This window comes from Equus przewalskii, chromosome 26 (genome assembly GCF_037783145.1).
Source record: "Equus przewalskii isolate Varuska chromosome 26, EquPr2, whole genome shotgun sequence".
Taxonomy (NCBI): Eukaryota; Metazoa; Chordata; class Mammalia; order Perissodactyla; family Equidae; genus Equus; species Equus przewalskii.
Window position 1 is genome coordinate 31,637,591 of NC_091856.1, and position 23,254 is coordinate 31,660,844.

General features: G+C 45.8%; 1 protein-coding gene across 43 annotated transcripts in view; it reads left to right on the forward strand.

Moving 5' to 3' along the window:
- The window catches only part of SPTAN1 (spectrin alpha, non-erythrocytic 1), a 64,800-nt gene that overhangs the window by 20,925 nt on the left and 20,621 nt on the right, over nucleotides 1–23,254 (forward strand). For 12 of the 43 annotated variants that reach the window (XM_070596762.1, XM_070596758.1, XM_070596770.1 and 9 more), the window contains 27 exons: nucleotides 754–855; nucleotides 1,971–2,108; nucleotides 2,655–2,765; nucleotides 3,403–3,480; nucleotides 3,620–3,775; nucleotides 4,001–4,205; nucleotides 4,746–4,927; nucleotides 5,298–5,541; nucleotides 5,734–5,856; nucleotides 6,304–6,521; nucleotides 7,545–7,637; nucleotides 8,207–8,341; nucleotides 9,451–9,599; nucleotides 10,716–10,775; nucleotides 12,177–12,375; nucleotides 13,934–14,038; nucleotides 14,478–14,501; nucleotides 15,058–15,093; nucleotides 17,013–17,060; nucleotides 17,816–17,907; nucleotides 18,226–18,370; nucleotides 18,470–18,651; nucleotides 21,176–21,275; nucleotides 21,441–21,638; nucleotides 21,736–21,882; nucleotides 22,606–22,709; nucleotides 22,816–22,978. In XM_070596762.1, coding sequence (XP_070452863.1) covers nucleotides 754–855; nucleotides 1,971–2,108; nucleotides 2,655–2,765; nucleotides 3,403–3,480; nucleotides 3,620–3,775; nucleotides 4,001–4,205; nucleotides 4,746–4,927; nucleotides 5,298–5,541; nucleotides 5,734–5,856; nucleotides 6,304–6,521; nucleotides 7,545–7,637; nucleotides 8,207–8,341; nucleotides 9,451–9,599; nucleotides 10,716–10,775; nucleotides 12,177–12,375; nucleotides 13,934–14,038; nucleotides 14,478–14,501; nucleotides 15,058–15,093; nucleotides 17,013–17,060; nucleotides 17,816–17,907; nucleotides 18,226–18,370; nucleotides 18,470–18,651; nucleotides 21,176–21,275; nucleotides 21,441–21,638; nucleotides 21,736–21,882; nucleotides 22,606–22,709; nucleotides 22,816–22,978 — 3,537 coding nt within the window. The remainder of the gene's footprint in view (nucleotides 1–753; nucleotides 856–1,970; nucleotides 2,109–2,654; nucleotides 2,766–3,402; nucleotides 3,481–3,619; nucleotides 3,776–4,000; nucleotides 4,206–4,745; nucleotides 4,928–5,297; nucleotides 5,542–5,733; nucleotides 5,857–6,303; nucleotides 6,522–7,544; nucleotides 7,638–8,206; nucleotides 8,342–9,450; nucleotides 9,600–10,715; nucleotides 10,776–12,176; nucleotides 12,376–13,933; nucleotides 14,039–14,477; nucleotides 14,502–15,057; nucleotides 15,094–17,012; nucleotides 17,061–17,815; nucleotides 17,908–18,225; nucleotides 18,371–18,469; nucleotides 18,652–21,175; nucleotides 21,276–21,440; nucleotides 21,639–21,735; nucleotides 21,883–22,605; nucleotides 22,710–22,815; nucleotides 22,979–23,254) is intronic. The other 31 variants (XM_070596769.1, XM_070596787.1, XM_070596793.1 and 28 more) reach the window with 3 other exon arrangements.

Here is a 23,254-nt window from a genome sequence, read left to right on the forward strand (position 1 = left end):
AAAATAATTATTACTATTAAGCCTTCTGAGAGGTTTTAATGTGCTAGATATAAAATCATACAGAAGTCACATATGTCCCTCTATACTAGCAGTAGTTAAAAATACTAGTTATAAACACATCAGAAAATATGAGATGTTTGGGAATTAATCTAACAAAAGTGTAAGACACTTGTGGAGAAAGCTATAAAACTTTGTTGAAAGACTGAAAAATGAAAACTAAGTGGAATGTCTTGTCTTGTGCATGGATGGAACGATCTTTTGTAAAGGTATAAAAATTCTCGAGATATATACGTTCATTGCAGTTCCAATCAAAAGCGCAGCAGGTCTTTGTTTTTGGAATGAGACAGGCTAATTCTAAAATTGAAAAACAGCCGAGACAATTTTGAAGAACAAGGTGGGGCCAAGGGAGGGCCTCACCCTACCAGGTGCTATAAAATCATAGTAAAACCATCTCATCCAAGAAAGACAGATAGACCAACGGAACAGAAAACAGCAAGCTCAGACCCTGTGAATGTGTGGAACTTGACAGAGTTTGGCGGAGGTGGCATGAAAAGCCAATTGGAAAAAGTCTTTTTAATAAGTGATGTTCTCGTTTGATGATCTTCACTGATACCAAGAAACCTGATCTTGTCTTTTGTTCGGATCTTCATATTAGATGTGATATTTTTGATGTGTAGTGATTATTTGAAATTCAACAACTTAGTTTTCTTTTACAAAATGCTGGGCATTGAGTGTGCCTTTTTTCCCCTGTAGGGTGAAATTGATGCTCATGAAGATAGCTTTAAATCTGCAGATGAATCTGGACAGGCCCTGCTTGCTGCTGGCCATTACGCCTCGGATGAAGTGAAGGAGAAGGTAAAAAGAGAAAAGGTTCTTTTACTAAAAGTCTCTGAAAGCTCGTATTCTTCCTCATCCTTAAACAGCCAGATGGCGCGTTCACCATGGGGTCTGAGAAAACTTAGAGATTCCACCTGGAAGTTACCGAGCAGCTTCTTCAGAGGTTTAAAAAGCAGATGTGTGTACAGTCTGGTGATTGAACAGGGAGAGAAGGTTCCACTTATTTGGGGCATATATGACACATTTCCTACTTAAAGGTGACTTTACAGGGAGTTGAGTCCTGCGTTAGTATTTGGAGCCAAGAGGAAAGAATCTTTGAGTGTAAATATGCCTGAAGAACATTAGATAATGATGTATATTTTAATATATAGGTCAAGGGAAGACATTTCAAAGACACATTTGTTATCATTAACTTTGGAGCCAAAAAATTATTTCTAAGGCATTCGTGAATTTATTTGACATATTTTCTGGAGTACCCACTCAGTTGACATTGCTCAACCGAGAGTCCCTACTCCATTTATACTGCCTCGCTTTTAGATAGAGGCCCTTTTTCTTCTTCCTAGGAGTTTACTTAGCATTTTGACTAAAATCATTTGTGATAATGTGGCAATAATATAATTCTAGGGGCTGGCCTGGTGGCGCGGTGGTTAAGTTCACGTTCCGTTTTCACTGTCCAGGGTTTGCCGGTTTGGATCCTGGCTGCAGAACTACACTGCTTCTCAAGCCATGCTGTAGCAGGTGTACCACATATAAAGTAGAGGAAGACGGGCATGGATGTTAGCTCAGGGCCAGTCTTCTTCAGTAAAAAGAGGAGGATTGGTGGCAGATGTTAGCTCAGGGCTGATCATCCTCAAAAGAAAATAAATAAATAATAATAGTATAATTCAAGACTAATTAGGACAGGGCCATCTCTCTTAGATGTAGCCTAAGCATAGAAGCTGCTCAGGATTTGAGTGATTTCTTGTGACTTGGCTGACACACAGAAGTGAATGTTATTCTTTCCCTTTTGAAAATCGAAAAAAGTCCCAAAGATTAGTGTGAGGATTAGAAATTCCAGGGCAGCCTTTATGTCTGGCTGGAGGGCATTGCGACTGACATTTCTTCCCTGCCTTTCTGTTTCCTTCTCCTCCAAGCTGACCATTCTTTCTGAGGAGAGAGCTGCCCTGCTGGAGCTGTGGGAGCTGCGCAGGCAGCAGTACGAGCAGTGCATGGACCTGCAGCTTTTCTACCGTGACACCGAGCAGGTGGACAACTGGATGAGCAAGCAAGAGGTAATGTGTGAGCGGAAACCTTGCCAGCCCAGTGAGCAGAGTCTTTGTTTCTGTTTCGTCTGCTTCGCAGATAGTTTGCTTAGTATGTATAGGAAATCCTTACCATTTCAGTTCTGAATCAGTGAGGAGGGGTTGCTGAGCCAGCCTCCGTCGGCTCTGCCAGCATTTCTCCCCTCTCCTGAGATTGCGAGGCTCTCAGAAAAGGCCCCAGTTTTTCAGATGAGTGTAATGTTGTAAATTGTTTTTTATTAAAGAGAATTTTTTTCCTTAGAACCTAGCATTATGCATAATTTAAATCTAATAGAAGCAACATAAGCTATTTGAAAAAGTTTCAGTAGAATGTAGAATAAGAATTTCATGTTATTGTTGCATTAGTTTTAAGTGAATTTTAAAGGACTTTAGACTTTCCAGAAGAGATCTTAAAAGTTTAATAGCCAGAGTCTCTTTCCTTCTTTTTGTACTTTGGCCAAAATATCCCTTACTTTCCAGCCTAAAGAGGTGAAAGGAATAGGCCATTATTCTGAATGCTTTCTTTCCGTTTACAAGGCATTCCTGCTGAATGAAGACCTGGGGGACTCCTTGGATAGTGTGGAAGCGCTTCTCAAGAAGCACGAGGACTTCGAGAAATCCCTCAGTGCCCAGGAAGAAAAGATTACAGTAAGATCTCTGCTTGTGCTCAGTGCCTTCCAGTGATCCTCAGAGACAGGCCAGAAGTCTCTTCTTTTTCTGAAAGGTTTCTGAACAGATTTGATGAAGGATCTGTGTGAAAGGCACTCCGGTGCATGCATAAAATCTCATGATACACCATCTTGCTGGAGACATAACACAACTCTTAGTGTGAAATCATTTTCTTGATGTAAACCTCCAAACTGAGATTTAGCTTTCTCTAAAAGTAGCTGAGAGTTAATGTAAGAGGCATTTTTCCCATTGAAAATAGACCATAGAAGTAGGGAGGAGAAGGCTTTTAACCTGTATCTGACCCGACTCTCATATCAGATAATGTCTCCCGTCCTGAATGGAGCCAGCATTGTATTGTTATGTCTGACTAATAACATCAAGCAAAAACTCAAAAGTTGAGATAAGTGTTGTCATAGCAAACCTTAGTGGGAACACCTTGACTTGTGTCAAGGTTCAGTGAATACCTTGACCTGTGAATACCTTGACCTGTGTCAAGGTTTAGTGAATACCTTGACCTGTGTTAAGGTTTTGACCTGTTCAGCAGTTACTTTTCTCTGGAGGCCAGGCCATGGAACAGGATGCTTACCAGTGAAGAACTTTCCTTCTTCCTTCCTAGGCATTAGATGAATTTGCAACCAAGCTAATCCAGAACAACCACTATGCAATGGAAGATGTGGCTACTCGCCGAGATGCTGTAAGTCTCCAGGCTCTTTCTACACCTTCCTTTCTGTACGTGGATGTCCCTTCTAAGACAGATGTTGCAGTTCAGCCTCTTGAGCTGGAATCTCTTGAGGAGTAAGAACTGGAGATTCACATGGAGCTTTGTCTTTCAGCTTTTGAGCCGCCGCAATGCCCTTCATGAGAGAGCCATGTATCGCCGGGCCCAGCTGGCTGATTCCTTCCACTTGCAGCAGTTTTTCCGTGATTCCGATGAGCTCAAGAGTTGGGTCAACGAGAAGATGAAAACTGCCACAGATGAAGCTTACAAAGTAATGTACTGTTCGCGTTGCCATGTAGCACGTGGTTAGTAAGCTGAACACAGCTCTCAGAAATAAATTGTAGCTAAGGAAAGAAATAGGAATTCCAGAAACCTCACTATTTAATGTAAACATACCGTTATTATACATCCCCATAAAGATAGGTGTGAAGGTAATGTGAGGTAACTTGACATCCTCAGGTTCAAGATAGAACCGCCTTCTTTCTTTCATTGGCAGGACCCATCCAACCTGCAAGGAAAAGTACAGAAGCATCAGGCTTTTGAGGCTGAGCTCTCAGCCAACCAGAGCCGCATTGATGCCCTGGAGAAAGCTGGGCAGAAGCTGATTGACGTCAACCACTATGCCAAGGATGAAGTAGCAGCTCGTATGAACGAGGTCATCAGTTTGTGGAAGAAACTGCTAGAGGCCACTGAACTGAAAGGTAAGAGAGAATATTTCCCTGGATGGTGATAGGGATGTTTGGGGAATGAAATAGTCCTTCCGGTTAAGTGTTTTAGGGATATAGACCCCCCCAAGCAAGGTGGGGTGCATGACCTTGCGTTTGGGCTCCTTTCCTGTGAAGGAGTTCCTTGCCTTGAGTTCTACATGGTTTGCTAATCTGGTAAATGTGGTTGCGCAGGCCGGTGGGTGGGGGAGCCTGAGTGAGAAGACAATGATTGGGACAGGTGGCCCTGACTGAGTTGGGCCTCATCTCTAGAAATCAAAGTTCAGCTGTAAGCCAAGGGCGTTTAGTCATTCTCAAGTGCCCTTATCTCATGGGGATTAGAATACTTACCTTCTACTTCAGCATCCAGAAGGGAGGGCAGAGGTGGTGGTTTGTGTTCTTTACCTTTGTGATAGAGGTGAAGCAGTAACTACAGTCCTGAGCGGTGGTCCTTCACCGAGATCCCATTGTTTATGAGCAGTATTGGCAGAAGGCTGATGTTAACACGTAGAAAATCAACCTTGCCTCTTTGGCTAGGAATCAAGCTTCGCGAGGCTAACCAGCAGCAGCAGTTTAATCGCAACGTTGAGGACATTGAACTGTGGCTGTATGAAGTAGAAGGTCACCTGGCTTCAGATGATTATGGCAAAGACCTTACCAACGTCCAGAACCTGCAGAAGAAGCATGCCCTGCTCGAGGCAGATGTGGCTGCTCACCAGGTGGAGTGTGAAGTGGGCGCTGTTGTGGGGCCAATGAATCCAGGAAGGGTACGAGGGAAGGATGGCGAGTAATTTCACCACCAAACTAGTTTTGGAAGGAATGGGATGTGTTGATTTTCTTAGGTAAGCTTATATGTTCCATATGCTTCTGCTCAAATTAAACTGTCTTCCCTCAGAGCTTTCTGGGAGCCCAAAAGGAGGGAAAGAAATGGCAGAAAGAGTACTCTCAGGAGTGGGAAAAGAAACGTGTCAGTTTTTCTTCATATATGATCAGAGCACACCTGAAGTAATAAAATCAGCCTAGAAATGTCAAGAACGTAGTTGCCCAACACCAGTCCAAACTTTCAAGACTGTCCTTTCCCATTGCCAGGATCGAATTGATGGCATCACAATTCAGGCCCGCCAGTTCCAAGATGCTGGCCATTTTGATGCTGAAAACATCAAGAAGAAGCAGGAAGCCCTTGTGGCTCGCTATGAGGCTCTCAAGGAGCCCATGATTGCCCGGAAGCAGAAGCTGGCTGATTCTCTGCGTTTGCAGCAGCTCTTCCGTGATGTTGAGGACGAGGAGACGTGGATTCGAGAGAAAGAACCCATTGCTGCGTCCACCAACAGAGGTCAGTCTGCCTCCATCAGATAGGAATCAAGTTGAGAAAGGACTCTGCCCTTATAACATAAAAGGGACACTTGTCAGAATGAGCAAGGTCAAATTTAAATAAACTGGATCCGTGGTGGAAGCTAAGAGCGATGGTTAGTGCTGACTTTTCTCTTGAAGGCTTAGATGACTAAGGAGTGGTTTCTGCTTTCAGGCAAAGATTTGATTGGAGTTCAGAATCTGCTAAAGAAACACCAAGCCCTACAAGCAGAAATTGCTGGACATGAACCCCGCATCAAAGCAGTCACCCAGAAGGGGCACGCCATGGTGGAGGAGGGTGAGCAGTTGTCGTCCTTGAAAGTGACTTTTCTTTTGCTCATTGTATCTCCCTCCTATGATTGAGTGTATGGACTTGAGGCAGACTGGGCTGTGGGGTTGAATACCATCCCCATTCTCTCCTAACTGACCTTGGCTAGACCTGAGCCTGGCCCGAGTGAGTCTCAGTGACCGAGAACTATGGGATGCCATTATTTTTATTATTTCCTTATGATAGCATCACTAATGTTGACTGGGGATATCTGCTTTTTAGAATCTAAATAGAGATCATTGTTTGAGGAGGCAAAAATCGAACAGATCTTTTAAACAGTTGGAACCTGAGCCTCTCGTAAAACTTGGAATTATGAAGGGGTCTAGCTCACCAAAATGTAGTGACCAAAGTGTCCCCTTTTTTGTCCTTCTGCAACATGTCAACATACTTTTCACTATCCTCCCTTCCGCCTTCCAGGCCATTTTGCTGCAGAGGACGTGAAGGCCAAGCTCAATGAACTGAACCAGAAGTGGGAGTCGCTGAAGTCCAAGGCGTCGCAGCGGCGGCAGGACCTCGAGGACTCGCTGCAGGCCCAGCAGTACTTTGCCGACGCCAACGAAGCCGAGTCCTGGATGCGGGAGAAGGAGCCCATCGTGGGCAGCACCGACTACGGGAAGGACGAGGACTCCGCTGAGGTGACCCAAGCTTGGGGAGTGGTGCGCTTACTAGGGTTGCCAGTTAGGAAAATGACTGTGGAAGGTGCAGCATCATGACTTTCAAGGTGTTTTAGAATCTATTTTTTACTTTCTAATGCTTCTTTTCTCCCTTTTCTTAAAGATTGGCCATGAGGTAACATCTCTTGCCAATCTGTGTTTTTTGTCCCCAGAGCCCCCCGGTACGTAGTTGTGTATTCTAGCTGTAGGTCCTTCTAGTTGTGGCGTGTGGGACGCCGCCTCAGCATGGCCTAATGAGCCGTGCCATGTCCGTGCCCAGGTTCCAAACCAGTGAAACCCTGGGCCGGCGAAGCGGAGCGCGCAAACTTCACCGCTCGGCCCGGGGCGGCCCCTTGCTGTTCTTGTTTTGTCTTTCCATCATAGGCATGTGTACATACTTAAGAGAAACACATATTTTTGCTGGTTTTCTGTTTTTTGACTGAAACTCTGCAATTTTATTTGTAAAGGTCTAGGTGTAGTTCCTGTACCTACCTCTTTTCTTGCCAGTCTTGACAAAAACCAGAATGAGCTGAATTTTGTCATGGACTGAATATGATTCTCCCAAAGATGGGAGAACAGAAAGCTTTGAAAATGGTAGTACTTGAAAATGATGAAGTGCTAAATGTAGACAGAGAAGTGAATATCCTCAGGGAGGGCAGTGTATATATATATGGCCAGCTTTGATTTATTGGTGATATTTTTCTTAAGATAGGTTGTAGATTCACAGATGTGTGTGATACTGTTCCTTATGTCTCTCTTTATTTCAAATATTGCTTAGTTAAGTACGTAAAGTCAGGGTGAAAAGATAATACTATAAGTCACAATTAACATTTCCTCCAAATTCAACATTTATTAAAAAGAGTGTGTGGAAGTGTAGAGCAGGAGGTGACCAGATTGTCACGTAACTAGACGAGGCTTGAGAAAGGCATATGGCACCTTGGTGAGGCAGTGGGGCCGGGCAGCTCTGGCTTCTGGCACGGGGTCACTGTGTGATTTTGGTTTCAGGCTCTACTGAAGAAACACGAGGCTCTGATGTCGGATCTCAGCGCCTATGGCAGCAGCATTCAGGCCCTGCGAGAGCAAGCTCAGTCGTGTCGGGTAAGCGTGGCTCTAGTTTCAGCAGTTATGAGTGATTTAGGGGGAGGCAGGGAAAGTCGAAGGACCCAGACACTGCCAGCAGGTGTTGCGGTCACAGGAGACAGTCTTGTGACTTTATCAGGTCTTACTGCACAAAGGTTTAGAGACAGTTTAAAACAAGTTTTTGTGTCTTTTTTTTTAAAGATTTTTTTTATTTTTCCTTTTTCTCCCTAAAGCCCCCCAGTACGTATATATATTTTAGTTGTGGGTCCTTCTAGTTGTGGTATGTGGGACACCGCCTCAGCGTGGCCTGATGAGCGGTGCCATGTCCGCGCCCAGGATTCGAACGAGTGAAACCCTGGGCCGCCAAAGCAGAGTGCGCGAACCCAACCCCTTCGGCTACGGGGCCAGCACCTAAAACAAGTTTTTTTAAAGATACGAAACAGCATTCTTGAATTAGATTTTATTGGTAGCCACAGAGAATATTTGGTAAATTTGGTATTTGCGACAACTGTTGGAGTCTGCAGTTTGCTTCGATGGAAACCCGTGGACACCCTTTCACTGTGTTTGCCCTTCCCTTGGATTTTTAGCAACAAGTGGCCCCCATGGACGATGAGACTGGGAAGGAGCTGGTCTTGGCTCTCTATGACTATCAGGAGAAGAGTCCTCGAGAGGTCACCATGAAAAAAGGAGATATTCTCACCTTACTCAACAGCACCAACAAGGCAAGGCATAAAGTAGTTGTGTGTTTGTTTCCATCAGCACCACCGGTTTCACTCACTTGGGTGTCTTTGGGTAGTTGTATCTCTCAGAAATGAGGCTGGTGTAGAATTTGAAGAGACATTAGTTTCCTAGTCAATCTCCCACTTAATATAGGTCTATCCTATATTGGATATGATCAAGAAGGTAATCAGTCTATCTTCTTGAATATCTGCAAGTAGTGCGGTGCCTCACATTCTCAAGGGTAGCTTTTTTCCACTAGTGAACACCTCGAAGTGGAATTCTTTCTCTTTTGCACCAGAGTCTGCCTCTCTGTAACTTTGACTGGTTGGTTCCTAGTGTAGACTCTACAGTCTGCATTGTAGCAGACAGTTGAAGACAGCTGTGACATTACCCCACGGGCTCTGTCTCCTGAAAGTTAAATGCTGCCCAGTTCACCAGTCTTTCTTCCTGAACTTTCTGGTTTGACAGTGGCCTTGAAGTGAGATGCATGATACCCTGCATATTATCTGACCAATGCCCAAGGATGTTATCTCCCGTCTTGGTTAAGGCTGGAAAAAGGTCCTCAGCTTTTAAGAACCTCCTTGTTTCCACACCCCCACTTTACCCTAGTCATGAGAGTTTGAGGAAACCTGGGATTTACGTCTTTCTGTTGACTCTAATTTAAACCTAAACAAACCCTCCAGTCTGACTCTGGTTCACTCAAAGCAGCATTGTCCAATGGAATTTTCTGTGATGCCGGCAAGTTTGTATATGTGTGCTGGCCGTACAGTAGCTAGCAGCCACATGTGATTATTACGCACTTGAAATGTGACTAGTGCAAATGAGTTTTTAAATTTAATTCTAATTTATTTAAGTTTAAGTAGCCACATGTGACTAGTGGCTGCAGTATTGGACAGCATAATTCTTGACTATCTAAGCAAAGAGGAAGTGTCCTTCATGGTGGGTGTCATTCCTGCTTCACTTGTGACCCTCTCCATGCTTGGCTGGTCATGAACGGACTGAAATTTCAGTCCTTCTGCAAGGTGGCTTTGACGCTGTTAGACGTGCCTCCTTGGTTTCTCCCTATCTCAGGGAAAGAATATGCTTTCAATTCTCTCCCTTTTTTTCCTAGGACTGGTGGAAAGTGGAAGTGAATGACCGTCAGGGTTTTGTGCCAGCCGCATATGTGAAGAAATTGGACCCTGCCCAGTCAGCCTCCCGGGAGAACCTCCTCGAGGAACAAGGCAGCATCGCCCTGCGGCAGGAGCAGATTGACAACCAGTAAGCACGATGCGGCCGATCACAGAGGTCTGGGCACCATTCGGGACTCAGTCTGCTCACACTTGGGCCAAGGGTTGGGCAGTGTCCTGAGGTTTCTGGAGCACATGTTCTTCAAGCGCCGTCGTCAGGACTCAAGGCCATATTCTTGGCTGCTTTCCCCAAGTCACTTTTAACCCACAAAACTCTGTTTGAACCTAATATCCCTGACTGATACCTTATTTTGCTTCGTTTTTTCCCTCACATTTGTGAATTTCTTTTCCTAACCAGCGTTTTTCTAATTATTCCCACCTTAACCTTCGTCCTCTGTTCGGGAGATGTTTTCTGAAATTGCATTTTTGGAAGTTCACACCCTTATAGCTCTGCCCCTTTTGAAAGACTGTTGAGACAGCTTCTCTCTCTGCCATGGCTTTGTGTTCTGAGAATGGGGGGTTGGTGGTTTTTTTATTGGCTCCTCCTCTTTCCTATAGCTACGCCCCCACATTGACCTATGGCCCTCCTTTAGAGCATATCCTACTCTGCTAATGAAATTAGCAGCTTTGGACACTTGGGAAATGAAAACGATGCCTTCTCACTGGAGAATTGTAGAACTTTTCTGACCTTGGTGATCCCTGAAAAGATCAGTTATTTACAAATAACTTATGGACAAATCTACTTTATGGTATTTACAAATACTTGCGACTTTTTCTGCTGCTGTTGAGACAAGAATGAGAGGTTTTGGCCAGGTCATAAATATGAGAGCAAAAGAGCGGACTGGCTGTCTGAGTAAAGCTGTGTCTTAGCTCTCAGTGAAGCTTTTTCTAAGAGCGCTCATTCTGTTCCCTGGCCTGGTTCTGTGAAGTTACCAGTGTTTTCAGCAAAGGAAAACTTATTGCCTTAAGCATCGCTCTCTCATCAGGGAGACGAAAATGAACTAACCCTCCGTTTAATTTTCCTGCTCTCTCTCCACTGTGATTTCCTTCATGGCCTGGCCTCCTTCCAAGAGCTTTTGAATGACTCTTTAATTTTCCCCACTTTAAGCATCCACCGTCATGGCACCAGTCAAAGCTGCTGCTTTTCATTCCCGTGGATTAATCCCACTAATTTGTGCATGCTTTTGCTGTGCCCCCTTCTGTGCAGGACACGCATAACTAAGGAGGCCGGCAGTGTATCTCTGCGTATGAAACAGGTGGAAGAACTGTGAGTAGGCTGAGAGCCTTGCTGCGCACCCGTGTCCATGGCTGTGCCTGTCCATTCTCCCTCTGCCGCTTCTCTCGAAGGCACTTGTCCATCCTGAAAGAGGAGGTGGTGGCAGGGACTGCCTTCCATGCAGCAGCTTTTGCTCCCAGGGAAGAGGTTTTGGTGAAGCCGTGTCAGTTGACAGCCACTCGTCTTGTGGGTGCTTCCACGTGCAGCTGTGTGTTCAGAGTGGGGTTGCTTTCCCCGTTGGCTTTTGTGGCGGACCAGCCACTATTGGCAGCAAACCTGAAGGCTGACTCTGTAGTGTTCTTTAGAGGGAAGGAAATTAAATGCCCCTCTTTAAAGTGCTTTGGTTCTTGGGAACTTGTTCCTCTCTTATTTCACTTTGGGAAGCTTAGATTTGATGGTGATTCTAGGGTTTTTTTTTTTTTTCCAACTTTTGACACTTTTTTTGTTTGTCATTTTCATGTCTGAAGATAGTAGGAGTTTAGCCTTTTGTATATTAGTTACCAAGGGTTAGAATATTCTTTGATTCTTGTTAAGAAATCTTCAGGGGTCGGCCCAGTGGCGCAGCAGCTAAGTGCGCACATTCTGCTTCAGCCGCCCGGGGTTCTCCGGTTTTGATCTTGGGTGTGAACATGGCACCGCTTGGCACGCCCTGCTGTGGTGGCATCCCACATATAAAGTAGAGGAAGATGGGCACAGATGTTAGCTCAGGGCCAGTCTTCCTCAGCAAAAAGAGGAGGATTGGCAGCAGATGTTAGCTCAGGGCTAATCTTCCTCAAAAATAAAAAGAAATCTTCAGCTAACGAAATAGTACAGATACTCTGTACTCTACATGTTTTCCCTTCTGCAGTTGCCAAAACGTTCTGAGAAATAAATGTGTTATTTTAGGAACAGTAGAAAATTCCTCCTGTTGTGGAAATACGGACATCCTATATGAGGCTGTTTTAAAGCTCAGCATATCTTCACTCCCCACTTGGGGGCTGCTCGGAGAATTATAAGAGAGGAGAAAAAGCCCTCTGTATACATTATGCCAGCAACTTCATCTCATCTCCCAGCTGTAGTCGCATGAGCCCTGTGTTATTGTGCTGAACGCTTGGTTTCGGTCATTTGTGGTTGTGATGTTATAAAAGCAAAATTGGCCCAGGGATGAGGGTGCCTGGCTGTTCTGGCTCCCCAGTGGTGAACAGTGCAGTCCATGCTCATCCCTGAGGCTGGAGTGTGGGTATTTGGCGTCTTCATCCTTGCTCTGAGACTTTCTCACGAGGCATCGTCATTACAAACTCATGACCTTGGATCCACATGTTGGAGACACCTGGTGGTTTGCCTTTCCATTAGCCTCTGTGGGAAGCTAACTGCCCGCCTTGCTCCCTCTGTCACCCCCTTGAATCACGTCAGATACCGTTCTCTGCTGGAGCTGGGTGAGAAGCGCAAAGGCATGCTGGAGAAGAGCTGTAAGAAGTTTATGCTGTTCCGTGAGGCGAACGAACTGCAGCAGTGGATCAATGAGAAGGAAGCTGCTCTGACGAGTGAGGAGGTTGGCGCAGACCTGGAGCAGGTTGAAGTGCTACAGAAGAAGTTCGATGACTTCCAGAAGGTAGGAGAAGTCTTGCTCCGAGCTGCAAAATTGTTCAAAGCCTTGGTTCTCTTGATGTTTTTCCAGATTACTAGAACGAAAATTACATGGATTATATTCCACCATCTGTGAGCATTTTTTTTTTTTGAGGAAGATTAGGCCTGAGCTAACATCTGCTGCCAATCTTCCTCTTTTTGCTGAGGAAGACTGGCCCTGAGCTAACATCCTTGCCCGTATTTTTTAATATATGTGGGACGCCTGCCACACATGGCTTAACGAGTGGTCCGTAGGTCCGCACCCGGGATCTGAACTGGCGAACCCTGGGCCACCAAAGCAGAACATGCGGACTTAACCATTGCACCACTGGGCTGGTCCCCTGTGAGCTATTTCTAAATGAGTTTAATCGAAATTTTTCTTGGACCGATTTAGTTTCAAGGAAATACACGCAGTTTTCTCTATCTGTTGTTTTAAGATAGTTTTTAAACCTCAAATATAAAAATAGGTAAAAGTATGTTCTTCATTGGGGTAAAATTCACATAACATACAGTTAACCATTTTAAAGTGCACAGTTCAGAAGCATCTAGTACATTCACGATGTTGTCCAACCATCATCTTTATCTCATTATAAAACATCTTTAGGGGCCGGCCTGGTGGTGCAGTGGTTAAGTTTGCACATTCCGCTTCTCCGTGGCCTGGGGTTTGCCGATTTGGATCCTGGGTGCAGACGTGGCACTGCTTGGCAAAAGCCATGCTGTGGTAGGCGTCCCACGTATAAAGTAGAGGAAGATGGGCACGGATGTTACCTCAGGGCCAGTCTTCCTCAGCAAAAAGAGGAGGATTGGCAGTAGTTAGCTCAGGGCTAATCTTCCTCAAAAAAAAAAACATAATAAAAAAACATTTTTATCACTTGAAAAGGAGACCACATATCCACTGAGCAATCAGTCCTCACACTCTCCCTCCCCAGCCCCTGGCAACCACTAATCTGCTTTTTGTCTCTGGGTTTATGTATTCTGGACATTTCGTACGAATAGAACCATATCATGTGACCTTTTGTGATAACTGCTTTAAGTGAGCGTGTTTTCAAGGTTTGTCCTTGTTGTAGCATGTAACCATTACTTTCTATGGCTGAATGATACTCCATTGTATCCATATACCCCATTTTGTTTATCCATTTCTCAGTTTAAAAGTATTCTTACAACCACTTAAAATGGGTGAGGGGCTTTTTGTCTCACAGTGGCTGGCTTTGAAATTTAATCACATTTTAAAAACATTATGTCTTCTCTCCCAAAGAAAAGTTAAAAAAATAAATTTCCGTTCAAACAGAATAATGGTTCACTAAGTATAGTTAATTAAGTAAATTTGAGACGGAATGTTTCTAGTACCCGATCGTTTTTTTACTTGATAGTGACAGTCAGGATTTCCTGATTCAGGTCACTGTCAAGGAATAGAAAAACCAATTCCTAGGCTCCCTGTTGAACAGAAATGTATAGATTCAAACCGTAGTTTATGAGTGTCTGTTGACTCCCTCCTCCTTTGAATTGCTCTTGTGGGTTTCAGTTGTTATCCTTTTGCTTTAAAGGATCTGAAGGCCAATGAGTCACGGCTGAAGGACATTAACAAGGTGGCTGAAGCCCTGGAGTCTGAAGGCCTGATGGCGGAGGAGGTGCAGGCGGTGCAGCAGCAGGTGAGCATCTGATCGCACGCTGAGGCTCTGTCGCCGCAAGGAAGCAACTTGGTTCCTTCCTGTGTCCTTCATAGTCCAGCGAGCAGTGTACCATAGCACCGAGTTGTGGCCAGAGTATAGACCAGGCCTTCTATGTGACCAAAGCCATCTGCTCACCTTGAGCAGCAGGGAGAAGAGCTCCTGTCTCTGTGCCCTCCGAGCGTCAGGAAAGATGCCTGATGCTTGTGTAGCCCTTAACTAGTCATAAACCTGTGACTCCTTCAAAGGCCTTACGTGTGAATATTCGGTCTCTCTTGGAGACTTTAAGAAGTTCCTCTGGCCAACAGGGCTGTTTGTCTTTTTGTAATTCTCTGCTGTGTCTCCAGGTTTGACAGTAATGAGTAGACTGAGAGGTGTGTGTTTCCTCTAATAATAAACCGGTTTCCCTCTCTCCTTGTAGGAGGTGTATGGCGCCATGCCCAGGGTAAGTCCCAGGTGCTCCGGTGGAACTTGAACTTGAGAAGGATTAGATCTTGGGAAGACTAGGAAGTCAAGAGCCCCTTAAGGATTTCTGTTCCTGAGCCTCAGAGATGCCTTTTCTGTGTAAAAATCTGTGGGAAAGAAACAGCAGAAATTGAATTGATTTCTATTCACCACTCTCCAAAAGACCAAAGAAGTTTTTCTCTCTCCAGTTTCTTAAACTTCTCCCTCAGCTATCCTTTTGGTTTGCTGATTATGCCTTTTCAAAGAATCCTCTGAGTATGACATGAAGAGAAGTTGGCAGTTGTGTTATTAGATTTCCTTATTCTGTTTTCTACTGCATAAAAAATTAGAGTTTTCCTCTCCTATTTGTTTGCTTCATTCCGTCCAGCAGCCTTGCGGTTTGCTGCCAGGCAGTGCTGAGCTCTCACTCACAGAGGGGAGTGCCGTTCTGGCTCGTTCTCTGTGGCCGTCCTGCCACGTAAAGGCAGGTCCGGTGCTGCCTTGTCTGTGCTCAGTAGCAGGGCTGCCTAAACTCCTTCTTCTTCTTCTTGGGATAGGATGAAGGTGATTCCAAGACAGCCTCCCCGTGGAAGGTAAGAACTCTTTTGCACATTATTGTTTCCAAAGGTTTTTCAGGAACAAAAATATTTTATGTCCATTTCTGATGTGCCTCTTTGTGAGCGTTCAGGCTTGCCTTGAGCCTTTGCTCATTTCTGGACTTATGTGGGCTGCTGTCTTTTTAACTCTGGCATCATAGTCTTTAAGTTTGTCTTGAAATGTGAGGTTTAATTTACAGAAGCAAGTGTTCCCCGTGCGGATACTGAGCACGAGGTGAGTTAGGCCCCATTTATTACGCGCGTTGCTGCCAGAGTATACTTTGCAGCGGTGGCACTGCCTTGTCAGGCGTGTCAGGCGTGGTCTCGCCAGGAGGGTTGCGGTCCAGAAGGACGTGACGTGAACAACGAAACGACTAAGAATGGAAGAGTAACCTTGCCGTTCGTCGTCTGCCTCCCCACTTTCTCCTCCGGCCTAAGAAAGGCTTCCTAGAGGGCTCCAACGTCCTTCCGAGAGATGTGAAGGGAGGAACAGGAGATGTTTACCAACTAACGCTGGACGTTATTTCACACAAATCCAGGGCTGGGGCTTGACCGGGGGCGCACAGCTCTGAGAGGAGTACAGGGGGAGCTCTTTTACGTGAAGTGTTTACAGCTGCGATTATGGAACTGGTCGCCCAAGTCCCAGTGTAGCATCCTTCTCCTGCCCCAGCTCTTCAGAACCAGGCCTTGAGTCCGAGGCAAGTTAGATAGAGCAGAGTTCTGCTATAGAAAAGTGCCTCTTCCGGAGACGTGAAGGAGGCATGAAACCTAAAAACCAGCGGCGCCCTGCCAGCCCTCCTGCTCTGGGACTTCTCCCGCTCTGTGTCTTGTCTGACCTGCTGTGAGGACTGTGGCCCAGAGGGATCTGTTCCTTTGGCCTCCTGTCCCTCCTGACTCTGACTTTTGCTCATTAAATACACTCCACATTGGGGCAGGGTGCATTTTTCCTTTGATTCAGCTTTCTCCTCTTTTCTAATCTTAATTTTTCTTATATGGGAAAAGTTGATCATTGGTGACATGAGTGGGCAACAGCCTTACCTATCTGATCTCCTGACAGAGTTTTCTGGTGACATAAGAATTCTTTCAGAAACATATTTCATGTGACTTTATAAACACCAATACCTCCTATTTCTGAAAAGGCTTGGTGATAGTGGGTATCTTCCCTGTGTGCCCTGTTCACCCCACAATGGTTGAAAATGTCACCTGGGCACATCATAGGAACATCCAATGAGCCTGCCTTCCCTCATGCAAGCTTGGCCCCCGTTTTCTCTCATACTTAAAATTATGGGCCTCATAATGCGTGTTAAGTAGAGCTGCTTTTGGATAGAACTGGGTGGGCTCTGAGATCCAGGTGACATTTCATTTTTAGAAGTAACTGCGTTGACAAGAAGAAAGCTAATTCACTGGTTTATTTTCTCTTTCGTCTGGTAAGGCTGTTGCCCTTAGTTCAAAGGGACACTGAAAAAGAACAGCCCAGTAACCATCATTAGAAATGAAATGGTGTACTTTACTGTTTAAACAGCCTCGGGTGCCAGCGTTTGTTAAATTGAGTATGTTTTCTGGACTGTTCTCCTGTAGTACAGACAAGAAAAAGACACTAATTGTTAGTCTTTCAGCTGTCTTTTCCTCTTCAACCAGCTATTTTAATTGTGGTTTTCACCACGCTCTTTTCACTCTTCAATGAGTAAAATTAATCATTGAGTTGAGCCTGATTGTGCACTTGGGTTTCTCCATGACTTTCTAGTGGTTGATACTTTTATTAATGCCTCTCTGTTCAGAATCCTGACAATATGCCTTTAAGATAATTTTGGTTGAGAATCGGGACCTAATTAATGGCTCTTGCATCTCAGATTTCTATCTCGTAATTGGCAGACACTTTGATTGGTTTTGCTTTTCTGCTTTCCTCCCCTACGTAGTCCGCTCGCCTGATGGTTCACACCGTGGCCACCTTTAATTCCATCAAGGTAAGACACTGTGGCCAGCTCCCCTGTCTCCCCCTGGTTTCTTTCACTGTTGTCCTCCTCCTGTCTTCAGCAGAACTCTTGTCCAAATGAGTTGTGTAGCTGTAGCACTTGTCGCTCTCCCGGGTCCGAGGATACCCTGGGCAGATACCAGCTCTCCTCAGGCAGCTTGGTGGGCTTTCCCAGTCAAGACCTCGCCAGGCCTCAGCAGAGTTAGTCTTCCTTTAGCTTCAGCATGGCCAGGAGCTGCAAGGAGCATATTGTCTAGAAGACGGTGAATGCCTTTCTTGCCTCCTCACAGGAGAAGGTTGCACTCTTTCTGGCATCTAAGGAGGTTTGTCTCCTCCAGGACAAGGTCTGGCGGCGCTCCTGCGCCTCTCGGGCCTGCTGCTCGCCCTGGGGCTGCAGCCGTGCTCCACGCTTGCGGGCAGCAGGCTCTGGGACTCAGCCCTCAGCAGGTGCCAGTGGCACCGGCCTCCTGCTGCTTCCAGGGTGACTGCAGGTCACTTGTTGGTCGGGTGTTCACACCATCAGATACGGCTCCCTTTGGCGAGGTTCTGACTTTCTGGACTTTTGATGTAGTTTCATACTAGTTTGCTCAAGTACAAAGGTTGGAAACGGGAAATTATCTATGCCCCAGCCCGTCCTTTGAAGTTAAGCCACCAGTCCTCTGGTTCGTGGCCCATTTCCCGGAGTCTGGTGTGGGTCTGACAGAAGAGGGGTTGCCTCAGAGCTGACACTTTGCTGTCCTCCTGCAGGAGCTGAATGAGCGTTGGCGGTCCCTGCAGCAGCTGGCCGAGGAGCGGAGCCAGCTCTTGGGCAGCGCCCATGAAGTGCAGAGATTCCACAGGTGAGGGACAGCACGGGGCTGGAAGAGGGAGAAGCAGGTGACTGTTGGGTTTACGTCAGCAGCCCCCAGATTTGCTAACTAAGCTCTCTGAGTAACAGCTGGGCCTTGTTAGTATTTGTGCTCTGGTGCCTGGGACTGTATCTGACACAGTGCAGATGCTCAGTAAATACTGCTGAGTGACTGTGTGTTCTTTTGCTATTAGTGGCAGTCTCTGATAGATGTACAGATGCCAGCCAAGTAAACTTTTCCTGTGTGTGTCCTGTACTCAAGGCAGCCATACTGGGCATTTGTTAACTTGAACGTATGTCTCATATGTAGAGATGCTGACGAAACCAAAGAATGGATTGAAGAGAAGAACCAGGCTCTGAACACAGACAATTATGGCCACGATCTGGCCAGTGTCCAAGCCCTGCAGCGCAAGCATGAGGGCTTTGAGAGGGACCTTGCAGCTCTCGGCGACAAGGTGGGAGGACGCAGAGTCATCTTTCTACATTTCTGTCCAAGTGTCATGTTCTGCCTCTGCTCCCTTAGTTTGTGCTTTCTCACCACTTTCTTCCCATAGGTCAATTCCCTCGGGGAAACAGCCGAGCGTCTGATCCAGTCCCATCCTGAGTCTGCAGAGGATCTCCAAGAAAAATGCACCGAGTTAAACCAGGCGTGGAGCAGCCTGGGAAAGCGTGCGGACCAACGCAAGGCCAAGCTGGGTGACTCGCACGACCTGCAGCGCTTCCTCAGTGACTTCCGGTAAGGCACAGCACCCACTCTCCTCTAGGGCATAGAGCCTTAGTAGTGATCGTTTTCATTAGGAAGATATTTGCCAAATGCCATATATTATATTCCTTAGACATATTTTCCACTTTATATAGATATGCCTTAGTCTCTTCCGTGGACTTTTGTATTTTTTTTAAAGATTTTTTTTATTTTTTCCTTTTTCTTCCCAAAGTCCCCCGGTACATAGTTGTATATTCTTTGTTGTGGGTCCTTCCAGTTGTGGTATGTGGGACGCTGCCTCACCATGGTTTGATGAGCAGTGCCATGTCCGCGCCCAGGATTCGAACCAACGAAACACTGGGCCGCCTGCAGCGGAGCGTGCAAACTTAACCACTGGGCTGTGGGACCAGCCCCGGACTTTTGTATTTTGAAAAATTTCGAGGCTACAGAGAAATGGAAAGACTAAAACTGAACATCCATGATGCCCTTCACCTGTAGCTGCCAGTTAACTTTTGTGACATTCATTTTATCTGTAAATATGTCCTTTGGTTTTTCTGAATCACATGAAAGTGGGTTGCAGATACGTGACACTTCACCTCAACTACTTGAGCACATATGTCCTAGGAGCAAGGACCTTCTCCCACATAACTGCATCTTCATTATCAAACTCAAGAAATCCAACGCAAATGCAGTAATATTTAAGTCCGTATTCGTTTTTTCCAGTTGTCTCAAATATGTGTTTTGTAGTCAGGGCTTATTTATTGATCTAGGATTCAGTCGAGAATGAGCATTGCATTTGGCAGTCTGGTCTCCTTGATCTAGAACAGTACCTGACTGCCTTCTGTGTTTTGTCTTTCATGATGTTGACATTTTTGAAGGGTCCAGGCCAGTTGTCATGTGGAATGTCCCTTAATCTGGGACCTCAATCTTTTTAAGGCTGAATGGGTGATTTGTAACTTCTTTAATAGGGCCCATTTAGGACAACATTTCTTCTTTTCTTCTCTTCCCCAAAGCCCAGTCCATGGCTGTATATCCTAGTTGTAAGTGCCTCTAGTTCTATTTGGGACACTGCCACAACATAGCTTGATGTGCTATGTGTAGGTCTGCGCCTGGGATCTCAGCTGGTGAACCCTGGGCCATGGAAACGGCGTGTGTGAACTTAACTGCTACACCACTGGGCCGGCCCCAGGATGACGTTTCTTTTGTATGTTTTTGTGCTAACGGTGTTTGCTCACACACACTCCTGTGTATATGCGTATGTCCGTTTAACTGGGCTTTCCCTCTACTGGGATGGGATAGGCAGGTGATGCTTTTCCCCTTCACAGGCCTCTGCTAGGAGGTCCCAGTTGTTGTTGCTTTTTGGGGTTTTGTTGAGGTGAAGGTCACATAACAATTAGCCATTTTAAAGTGTGTAGTTCTGTAGCATTTAGTGCATTCACATTGTTATACAACCAGCACCTCTCTCTAGTTCGGAAACATTGCCATCACCCTAGAACGCCTCATACCCGTAAGTAATCACTCCCCAGTCTCCTCGCATCGAATGTGCTCTGTCTCTCTGGATTTGCCTGTTCGGGGTGTTTTATATAAAAGGAAGCATACACCTGGCTTTACATATTGATTTTTGTGCCCTGGTGTGTGGACATGTGTAAGATGCTGGGTTATATGCATGCATAGACCCAGGAATTTTAAGGCTTAATCCCAAAGAAAGGTATTTTCATTTGAAGCTCTAAGAAACTAAACTATATAGGGCTGGCCCCGTGGCCGAGTGGTTAAGTTTGTGCACTCTGCTGCAGGCGGCCCAGTGTTTCGTTGGTTCAAATCCTGGGTGCAGACATGGCACTGCTCATCAAACCACGCTGAGGCAGCATCCCACATACCACAACTAGAAGGACCCACAACGGAGAATATACAACTATGCACCGGGGGGCCTTGGGGAGAAAAAGGAAAAAATAAAAAAAAATAAAATCTTTAACAAAAAAGAAAAACTTAACTATAACTATTGCCTCTGTTAGAAGCTATTATTCCATAAGGTTAAAAGATTTTAGTTATTGGGCTGGCCCGGTGGTACAGCGGTTAAGTTCGCAGGTTCCACTTCAGCAGCCCGTGGTTCGTCAGTTCGCATCCCGGGTGTGGACATGGCACCGCTTGGCAAGCCATGCTGTGGTAGGCGTGTCATATACAAAGTAGAGGAAGATGGGCACGGATGTTCGCTCAGGACCAGTCTTTCTCAGCAAAAAGAGGATTGGCTGCAGATGTTAGCTCAGGGCTGATCTTCCTTAAAAAAATAAAATAAAATAAAACAAATTAAAAAAAAAAGACCTTAGTTATAAACCTAATTTGCTTTTCCTCTGAGAAAGTCTTGATTTTTTTTTTAAATATCTCAACAAGACAGACAAGGCTTTGGAGTACTTGGCCCAGAGATCTAGCCCCATTCAGTAGATTGAGATTAACCCTAAATAACCGTCTGAGACAAGAATTATGTAGTTTTTCCTTTTCCTGGGTAGAAGGCATGCTCACCAGATATGTAATAGCTATTGCTCTGGGATCTGGTTTCCAGGGACCTCATGTCCTGGATCAATGGAATACGGGGGTTGGTGTCCTCAGATGAGCTAGCCAAGGATGTCACTGGAGCTGAAGCTTTGCTGGAACGACATCAGGTGGGTAGACGTGCCTGCCGAGTGGCAGAAACATGGTTGCTCTGCTGGGCCAGGAGGACCTCGCCGCTGTGCCCGCCCGGCCCGCCCCGTTGTTGAGTCTCTTGGTGGTTGGTATTAGAGTGGGCATCTGTGCCAGTTACCTAATCCTTTCTCTCCTTTTGGCAGGAGCACCGGACAGAAATTGATGCCAGGGCTGGCACTTTCCAGGCATTTGAGCAGTTTGGGCAGCAGCTGTTGGCTCATAGGCACTATGCCAGCCCAGAGATCAAGGAGAAACTAGATATTCTAGATCAGGAGCGTGCGGATCTGGAGAAGGCCTGGGTTCAGCGCAGGATGATGTTGGATCAGTGCCTCGAACTGCAGGTACGTGTGCTGGACAGCAGCTTCCTGTTTGCCATGGGGTCTGACCAGGTGTTTCATTGCCAAAAGCTCCGTCTTCTCACCTCCCTCTCCCCTTTAGCTGTTTCATCGAGACTGTGAGCAAGCTGAGAACTGGATGGCTGCCCGGGAGGCCTTCTTGAATACCGAAGACAAAGGAGACTCCCTGGACAGTGTGGAGGCCCTGATCAAAAAACACGAGGACTTTGACAAAGCAATTAATGTCCAGGTGAGACCTTTGTACCGTAGAATCCGCATCTAGGTTTTTCCAGATTGATGTCTTCTCCCTTTGTTGGCTTATTGTCCTTTCTTTCCTTAATGACTGGAGTAAAAAGAGTCATTGACTTGCTTAACTCAGCTGGAGAGCTTTGGCAGCTTCCTCAAATTAAAATGCTTGATGCTGACTCCCCCAAAGAAGTGACACAGTCACTGTGCTATCTCCAGTAATACTGGATACTTGGGGAAGAATGATATGTACATAAGTGGTTTTTTATATAAATTATGGTATTTCTGAGGTTTTAATAATGGGGATGCCACAGGGGAAAAAACGTATTGTGAAAGGAAAGAAAAACAATTTTGTGGTTGGTAAGGGAATGCATGAACATGAACAGATCAGAAAGATGTAAAACTTCAATTTACAAACCGTTTTGTTGAAAATCTGACAACCTGATCCTGTTGAGGTAATTTTGTCTGACATCTGTTGGTGTTCTAGCCCCTGCCCCAGCCCAGCGTGACCTGGAATCTTCTTGAGTTAAACTCTACTCTAGTAATGATTGAAATCAAGCTTTCTTCTGGCTTTTTACACTCCTGCTTCTAAAGTGTCACTGTATTCCGATCCTGTCACCGGCTAGTTCTCAGTCACCCAAAATAACCATTCTCCTTCAAGACCTGCAGTCGAGGCCAGGCAGGGGCATCCTGCCCAGCTTAACCTCACGCCTTTGTCTGCCAACAGGAGGAGAAGATCGCCGCTCTGCAGTCCTTTGCTGACCAGCTCATTGCTGCTGGCCACTATGCAAAAGGTGACATCTCTAGCCGGCGCAATGAGGTTTTGGACAGGTGGGTGTTTCCTGGTGCTGACAGATCTCACCTATCCTCGTGCGAGAGCTCTGCCCTGTCAAACTCCAAGGGATGTTCACATCTGGTCTCGGTTTCACTTTCTCAGGTGGCGACGTTTAAAAGCCCAGATGATTGAGAAAAGGTCAAAGCTGGGAGAATCGCAAACCCTGCAGCAGTTTAGCCGGGATGTGGACGAGATTGAGGCTTGGATCAGCGAAAAACTGCAGACCGCGAGTGATGAGTCGTATAAGGATCCCACCAACATCCAGGTGAGCTGAACGGACCGGCTGTTTATCTCTGAAGTAGCCTGTGACATGGAGCAGGTGTTGTTAAATTAGGCATCTTAAGGGGGACGTATCTGTAAGACGACTTCCTTGTACCCATGGTGCAGCCAGTGAAAATTGTTTTAGTAAGCTAAGTGGAGAAAGTCCCACCAAATTGTCAGAGCCACTTAAAAGCTCCTGTCCTCATTTGTCTCTGTTGAAACCATGTCTGCTCTGAAAGAAGTCTGAGGACCGCCCCCCTTCTATTTGCTGTCCCCAAAC